The sequence below is a fragment of the Hemiscyllium ocellatum genome, chromosome 12 (genome assembly GCF_020745735.1).
Source record: "Hemiscyllium ocellatum isolate sHemOce1 chromosome 12, sHemOce1.pat.X.cur, whole genome shotgun sequence".
Lineage (NCBI taxonomy): Eukaryota > Metazoa > Chordata > Chondrichthyes > Orectolobiformes > Hemiscylliidae > Hemiscyllium > Hemiscyllium ocellatum.
The window spans coordinates 53,706,280-53,715,395 of record NC_083412.1 but is presented as its reverse complement, the minus strand read 5'-3'; the positions used below and the strand labels follow the sequence as shown (position 1 = coordinate 53,715,395).

At 43.0% G+C, this 9,116-nt stretch overlaps 1 protein-coding gene across 1 annotated transcript; it reads right to left on the bottom strand.

Moving 5' to 3' along the window:
* Positions 1-2,501: 2,501 nt before the first annotated feature.
* nyx (nyctalopin) lies at positions 2,502-8,815 on the bottom strand (the record flags this gene model as incomplete). The annotated part of the gene is made up of 3 exons (XM_060832784.1): positions 7,424-8,815; positions 3,884-3,922; positions 2,502-2,513 (listed from the first exon to the last, which is right to left on the bottom strand). Coding segments are annotated over exons 1-3 (1,443 nt in total), but the record flags the coding sequence as incomplete, so codon positions are not given.
* Positions 8,816-9,116: the final 301 nt, after the last annotated feature.

Genomic DNA, 9,116 nt, shown 5'->3' with positions numbered 1-9,116 from the left:
TGGTCTCCCACATCATTGATGGGTTGCTAGCCGTACCTGAATTAAATTCTAAAATAGTTTTAAATTCTTGGGAGAAGTACTTTACAAATTTACTATCTTTTATCAGGAAGGGGTCCATACGCCAATGCCGAGCGGATGTCCCATTGTTCCTTGCCTTAGTTTCCATATATACAGCGGCGTGGTTGGAAATCGCTATAGTACCTATTTTACAGGATAATATAGAATTTTTAAAAATCGATGGGGCAAAAAACATATCTTGTATGACATTTATGTGGATTAGAGTAGAAAGAAAAATCTCTACCCTGTGGATGAAGACATCTCCATACATCTACCAATCCTAATCCTTTATTCAGATCCGCCAATTGTCTAGATCTGGGAGATACTCCGGCAGCACTCTTGGGAATCCTATCTATTTCCGGATCCATAATACAATTAAAGTCTCCCCCTATAATTGTATGGCGGGCACCAAAGGCCATCAATTTTGAAAAAGCTTCTGTTATAAATTTAGAGGGGTGTGCCGGGGGGCAGTACAAATTTAGAATCCCATATTCCTCTCCATTTACGAGGGCTTTAATCAAAATATATCGTCCAAATTCATCTTTTATCTGATTTAGAATTTTGAAAGGGAAATTCTTCCGAACAAGAATAACAACTCCCCTACTTTTTGAGCTAAAAGAAGAGAAAAGGGCCTGATCAAATCCGCTCTGCCGTAATTTTAAATGTTCTTTATCCGACAGGTGTGTCTCTTGTAGGAGAGCTATATCAACTCTTTCTTTCTTAAGATTTGATAATATTTTCTTCCTTTTGACTGGCGAATTACTCCCCTTGACATTCCAGGTGCACCACTTAACCAACTGATCAACCATAATCATCTGGGCAGATCCGAGACCCCTTGGGAGGGGAAACCCTATCTGGAACATCCCGAGCATGGAGCATATAAAATTTACAAAAATAAAGGCTCTCTATTACACTCACAACAATATAATAAAAGACTATTTCTAAATAAAAAAAATATTAAAAGTACCTAAATGGAGATTTTCCCCCTTGTTCCCAGGGAGCGTTACTTCCTCTCCAAAAGTCCATCTTATCCTCTCTCAACCAATGCCCCACCCTTGACCCAGGTGCTCCTCAATAAAATTAGGAGAATTCAAATATAATACAAAGTGAGCACCCTACCCCCGCCCACACCAACACCTGGATATATTTGAGAATGTTAATACCAAAGTTTGTGCGAAGATTTGTAGCTCGGGTGCTTGTTGTAGTGGTTCTGTTCGCCGAGCTGGAAGTTTTTGTTGCAAACGTTTCGTCCCCTGGCTAGGAGACATCATCAGTGCTGTGAAGCCTCCTGCGAAGCGCTTCTTTGATGTTTCTTCCGGCATTTATAGTGGTCTGTCCTTGCCGCTTCCAGGTGTCAGAACTGACAGCCAGACTACTGCGACCCCTAGGACTCATAACGGCACACAAACCAACAGCCACGCTCAGACAACAACTTACTAGAACAAAGGAGCCAATACCCAACATGAGCAAAACTAATGTAGTTTATAAAATACCATGCAAGGACTGCACAAAACACTATATAGGACAAACAGGAAGACAGCTAACAATCCGCATACATGAACACCAACTAGCCACGAAACGACACGACCAGCTATCCCTAGTAGCCACACACTCAGACAACAAGCAACATGAATTCGACTGGGAAAACACTACTATCATAGGGCAAGCCAGACAGAGAACAGCCAGGGAATTCCTAGAGGCATGGCATTCATCCACAAATTCCATCAACAGACACATCGACCTGGACCCAATATACCAATCACTACAGCGGACAGCTGAAACTGACACCTGGAAGCGGCAAGGACAGACCACTATAAATGCCGGAAGAAACATCAAAGAAGCGCTTCGCAGGAGGCTCCACAGCACTGATGATGTCTCCTAGCCAGGGGACGAAACGTTTGCAACAAAAACTTCCAGCTCGGCGAACAGAACCACTACAATGTTAATACCGTATATAAATATATAACTATAAAATTACAATCTCAACAAGTAATAATTAGATATAATAATACAAAATAATAGGGGAAAAACAACCCCGCTCCTAAAGACAGAGGTAAAATAGAATAATGTAACCACCTCCCCCCACCAACATTAACCAATCGCCCCAACATATATATACATACATACATACATACCCACATATATACATAAAGTAATAAAAGAAAACAAACCAAGCGGGGGGGGGGGGGAGAAAATCAAATCCCTCTCCACGCCCCCCATGATAATATTAAACACTGAGGTAAAAAAAGGAGAGAAGGAAAAAAAAGGGGGGGAATATAGACCAAAGTGGGGGGAAAGGCAAACCAGCATCCACAATCTCTCACAGTTTATTTAAGAGAGTCCAAGAATTCCTTAGCCTTCTCTGGTGAACTGAAGTTATATATGGATCCTTCGTGGTTAAAACGTAGCGTCGCTGGATAGCGTAAGGAGTACTGAGTATTTAAGTCCCTTAAACGCTTCTTCACCTCATCAAATGCCTTCCTCTTTCGGACCAGAGCTGGGGAAAAGTCCTGAAATAGCATGATCTTGGATCCTTTATAGATCATGGCTTGGGGGTCTTTTCCAAGATTTCTTGAGGCTTCTAGGAGCATCTGCCTCTCCCTATAGCTCTGCAGCTGGAACAGGACCGGGCGTGGGCGCTGATTTGAGCCGGGCCCACGTATTGCGACCCGGTAGGCCCATTCCACCCTTACCTGGCCTGATCCAGCATGCAGATTTAAAAGCTCTGGCAGCCACTGCTCCAGGAATGCTATAAGCTGGCCTTCCTCTTCCCGTTCGGGAAGGCCCAGCAACCGAATATTTTTTCGACGACCTCGATTATCGAGGCCGTCAATATGATTTTCTAAGGTCCGGACTCGCTGCTCGAGAGTCCGGACCTGATCCGCGGCTGATTGAGCTGCAGTCTCCAAGGTCGCGGCCTTTAACTCCGCCCCTCCGACTTGGCGCTCCAGTTCCTGGATGTCTCGGTCGTGCTTCTGCAGCGCGGCCGAGAGTGATTCCCAGCGATATCGGGACTCCTCGATGAAGGCATCGATCTTCGCGTCCAGCTTGGTAATCATCTCTACAAGGCTTGTTACCGTCGGTAAGTCCCCCGGGGCAGCTGTGGACGCCTCTGCTGCAGCTGAAGTGGGGGAGGGGGTCCTGCATGTTGAGAGCTGCGGGCTCCCTTCCCTTTGGTCATTTTTCACTAAATATTAGACTATTTAAATATAATACTAAGCAACTATTTAAATTTAACAGCTATTATGAATGATTTGGTGAGTGTGGTAGGGGTGGGTGACCCACTTTACCCAAGTCTTGGGAAGAGCACTATAGACTCAGACTTGCTGGGTCGCCGCCATCTTGGATCCCCCCACGGCCACTTTTTTAACCCTTTAAGAAGAGTTGGCTGCTTAGGAGGATGGTTGATTGCCTGAGGTATGGCAATGGGGGTGGAGAGGTTAGTGAGTGAAAAGGAAAATGCACAGAAGGCAAGATTTAGAGAATTAGCAATTATAAATAAACACTTTTAACATGAGTCTGCTGCCAGCAGCTGCAAAATTCCAGCTCCAATCATATATTACGGGACAAAACATTGTTGATTTTGGTACTCATTCTTCAGCACCCAAAATGACTAAGACTTAATATGGAACAGGATGCAAGCAGCAGAGTTTCAGATTTTGTTCCTAGAGTGGATGTTAAAAGACTGGCAAGAAGGATATTGGAGAAACTGAAAGCAGGGATGATAGAAGCTTGAATATGGTTTGCAGGAGGCTGGGAGCATTTGGGATACAAGTAAATAACCATGTGAAAGTGGAAATTAGTTCTTTTGACAGAAAGTTCAGACTATGTTTTTATGAAACAAGAGATCAAAGTCCAGCATTGCCTAATAAAGCCTCAATAAGTAGTTAGGCAGGGACCGGAACCAGTTTGTGGTTTCACTGGAGGTTAAAGTCAATGTTTTCATCTTCAGAAAGTTCAGATGAGACAAGTTGATTGGATAAAGGATTAGAGATTCAAATAGACCTGAACTAGCTAATACCAAGCAACATACCATTAAAAAGTATCATATACTGCCATTGCTTCTCTATCTAGGAGCATCTGCTTGTCCTCTGAAATATTGTTGTGATAAACACTAAACTTCCAGTATGGGAACAATTGCTCTCAAACTTTGCCTCAAAGAATCATTCAGTTTAGTTATTTATCTATGTTTTAGAACAAAGAAACTCTACAGTCCAGGAACAGGCCCTTCGGCCCTCCAAGCCTGAGCCGTTCCAAATGTACTGTCTAAGCCTATCGTCCAATTCCTAAGCATTTGTATCCCTCTGCTCCTCACCTACTCATGCATCTGTCCAGATGCACCTTAAATGAATCTATCGTGCCTGCCTCTACCTCTGCTGGTAACGTGTTCCAGGCACTTACCACCCTCTGTATAAAGTACTTTCCACGGATATTCCCTTAAACATTTCACCTCTCACCTTGAATGTGTGACCTCAGTGAATCTCTATCTCTATCCACCCTGTCTATACCCTTCATGGTTTTGTAAACCTCAATCAGGTCCTCCCTCAATCTTTTTTCTAATGAAAACAATCCTAACCTACTCAACTTCTCTTCACAGCCAGCACCTTCCATACCAGGCAACATCCTCATAAACCTTCTCTGCACCCTCTCCAAAGTGTCCACATCCTTTTGGTAATATGATGATCAAAACTGTACACCGTATTCTAAATGCGGCCGAACCAAAGTCTTGTACAATTTCAACATGACCTGCCAGCTCTTATACTCAATATCCCGTCCGATGAAGGCAAGCACACCATATGCCTTCATGACCACTCTATCCACCTGTGCAGCAACCTTCAGAGTACAATGGACCTAAACTCACTATCTCTCTGCTCATCAACTTCTCCCAAGGCTCTTCCATTTACCGTATAGTTTGCTCTAGAATTAGAGAAAATGCATCATCTCACATTTGCCTGGATTGAACACCATCGGCCACTTCTCCACCCAACTCTCCAGTCTATCTATATTCTCCTGTATTCTTTGACAGTCCCTTATGCTTTCTGTTACTCCACCAATCTTCATGTCATCTGCAAATTTACTGATCAGACCAACAATGCCCTCTTCCAGATCATTTATGTATATCACAAACAAACAGTGGCCCCAGCACTGACCCTTGTGGAACACTACTGGTCACCTTTCTCCATTTCGAGAAATTCCCTTCAACTACTACACTCTGTCTCCTGTTGCTCAACCAGTTTTTTATCCACCTAGCTAGAACACCCTGCACACCATGTGACTTCACTTTCTCCATGAGTTTACCATGGGGAACCTTATCAAATGCCTTACTAAAGTCCATGTCTATGACATCTACAGCCCTTCCTTCATCTATCAAAGAACTCTATTGTTGGTAAGGCACGATCTCCCCTGCACAAAACCATGTTGCCTATCACTGATAAGGCCACTCTTTTCCAAATATAGATAGATTTTATTCCTCAGTACCTTCTCCAGCAACTTTCCCACCACTGATGTCAGGCTCACTGGTCTGTAGTTACCTGGAATATCCCTACATGAGCAACCCTCCAATCCTCCGACACCTCACCTGTATTTAAGGATGCTACAAAGATATCTGTTACGGCCCCAGCTGTTGCCTCTCTTGCCTCCCTCAGCAATCTGGCATAGATCCCATCCGGTCCTGGGGATTTATCCACCTTAATATCCTTTAGCCTACCCAACACATCTTCCCTCCTTATGTCAATGTGATCCAGAGTAAACAAACTTCTATCTCTAATGTCAGCATTCATGTCCCTCTCCTCAGCTCAGTTTTCTACAGCTGTAAAAGGATTAATTTATTAGATGGAATTTGTGCTGTGCTAGCTACCTTTAATATTCTAATAACCCAGATGATATATATTCAGCACACAACACAAGGGAAGTGGTGGTATTGTCACTGGACCTAACCATGTTCAACTTTTGAGGACTCTTCTGGCAGTGGTAGTGTCACCAACTCTGAGCCAGTAGGTCACTGTTTCAAGATTAGAGTGGTGCTGGAAAAGCACAGCAGTTCAGGCAGCATCCGAGAGCAGTAAAATTGTGCTTTGGGCAAAAGTCCTTCATCAGGAATACAGGCAGAGAGCCTGAAGGATGGAGAGACCCTTCAGGCTCTCTGTCTGTATTCCTGATGAAGAGCTTTTGCTGCCTGAACTGCTGTGCTTTTCCAGCACCACTCTAATCTTGAATCTGGTTTCCAGCATCTGCAGTCATTATTTTTACCTGGTCACTGTTTCAAGTCCTACTTATTCCAGAGAAATGCACAATCCATCTAAATAGGTTGATAAGGAACGTTTGTAACACAAAATTAGTTTCACTATGAAAAGTCAAATCTATGGTCCATGAAATCTTCTGTCCTTAAATAGCTTTGTTTCTTTTACCAACTTTTAAGCATATTTTATCAAGGTGTGATAGCACTTTTGATTTTAAAAAAATCTCAAGACAAGGTTAATCTCAACATTTTCATTGCAATTTCTGTCATTTTTACTTAGTTAAATGACGCCAATGCTTCTCATTACTTCAGTCTAAACATTACTGATTATACTTTTCATTTGTTTCTTGTGGATAGTCAGTTTCTAACTCTTTGCACGATTACCACAATCCTCCCAGATTACGATTTCTAATAGATCAAAACATAAATCCCTGCATCAAAGATAAAAGGGTTATTGTGGCCAACATTCTGTCTAGATCAGTTTTTTTCTTGTACAGAGGGATGTGCTTATGTAATACATCCATGTAAATGATATTTATAATGTACATATTACAAAAACACACGATGGTCAGATACAATATGCCCATTATTTATTAATTGAAGATGCTAACGGTAAAAGGTATTAATATTTAATCAAAGTCGACTAAGTCGGGAATCGCTGTCTGCAACATACGTGATTCCGTCTTCATTTTACAAAGTATTCTCGTTTTAAAAAATGTGGGTGCTGTGAAATTGCCAAATACAGCATGTGAGCTCAAGACTCTTCATCCTGTACAAAACTTAACCAACCTCTAGTAGAGGTTCAGAGCGATCGAGGAGGTTTATCGTTGGCCTCAATCCTAGAAGGTGACAGATGGCACACGATGATTTAAAACGAAAGGCGGCAGAGAACAGATCCAGCGGTTCAAACAAATACAAGATCAGTTCTCTCTGTTGTGGTTCCAAACTGAGGGGAGCCAAACTCAAATTCAACTTTTGCAATTCGTGCCTTTTTGTTTGACATGATAAAGATTGCATTCGAAGAGATTGCCTGCGTCCTGCAGCTGTATTAATACACGGCAAATGCTGCAGCAGCTGAACGCTGTCTCAGATATTGTAGCATAACATTATAATGGGTATGAACACAACCTGGATGTGGAGATCCAGATTACTGTTGACAGTAACCGCTGTAGACGTTTCCCGGTTAACTCCGCCCGGGACTGACATATTCCTGAAGATTTCGGTGGTGTTCTCCGAATCCTCGTACTTTTCAGGGAAAAGTAATTTCGAGATAAGGTTACTGAATCTATTGTCGGCGATGGAGCGGGCATGCTCTGTCGGAATTGGAGTATAAACTGTCTCATTCTGTTCCACTGGATCGACACAAATCCCTTCCGTAGATTTGGGGAAGAGCACTTGACTCAGATCCATACCCGCTACTGACGGTGGAGAGGCACACGGGATGTCCCGGACAAGTTTGTAGTTTTCCATCCACTCTTTCAACCATTCCATCTTGCAGTCACACTCCCATGGGTTCCTGAAGACATAGAGCCTGCCGAGGAAATATACAGGTTGGAAAACGGAAAACGGCAGTGAGGTCAGGTTATTGCTATTCAAATGTAAGGAGATCAAACTGGTCAGGTTTTCAAAAGTCCCTTCCTCGATGTAACTGATGGCGTTTCTGTCGAGATAGAGAACCTCTAACTCAACTAGCTGACTGAACCAAGTACTGGAGACGTTCACCAAAGCATTACCTCCCAGGTTTAACATCTTCAGGTGCCTGAGTTCTTGAAAAGCAAACTCGGGAAGGTTCCTCAGGACGTTATCATTAAGATAGAGATATTCCAATTCCACGCAGTCTTTAAAACCTTTTTCGTGGATTACCGCAATTTTGTTGTTTTGTAAATTTAAATATTTCAAACGGCGTAATCCTTGCAGAGAGTTATAAGCCACTGCTTCAATTCTGTTCCTCTCCAGATACAAAAGCCTGAGAGTCTCTGTGGCCCTCACTGCTGCAGGGATTCTCCTGAAGTTATTCTGCCACATAGCCAACTCCTGCAGAGAGGGAACTGCTATAAAGATCCGGTCTGGGATATTAAATAGATTGCAATTAGACAAATCGAGCTTCTTAAGTCGTTTGAGATTAGTGAACGTTCTGGTGTGCAGATACTTAATAAACTCGTTGTGGGCGAGTTGGAGTTCGCTGAGATGGGGCAGCCCTTTAAATGCGCCTGGGGTAATGAAAGAGAGATTGTTGTGGTTTAAGGATAAAGAGCGGAGGGCTGGAAGAGTACCGAAGGCCTTCTCTGACAAAAATTTGATGTTATTTTTCTCCAAACTGATAAGGGAGGCCTCCCATGGGAAGTCGCTGAGGACTTGCTGCAATCCGGCTCGGTCACAGAGAACGACACAGTTTCTCTCAGCAGAACAAGTGCACACTGTGGGACAGAGGCGAGAGCAGGTCCAGGCAGCAGAGGCACGCAGAGTCGCGAACAAAACCACTGAAAAATAAATCGACAGGAAACAGACGATGATACACATTATTATTTAAAGCAGAACGTTTAGAACCTGAAAGTACAAAGAAAGGCCCGTTTGTATTTCAGAACTGACAGTGATGCTTCGTCAGTAATTTCTAATCAATTTGTTCCGAGATAATATTTCTGGAGCAGGTGAAACCTAGCTCAGAGGCTGGGGCAATACCAGTTCGCCACAAGAGAATGCTTTGAAGAAGTAACAAGGATGTGTGGACAGAGGTCATGAAATAGGTTAAGTATGTTTGAACTTTGGAAAGTCAGACTTGCCAAAGCTTCCCTTGACTGGCGGATATCTCACTCAGAGAACC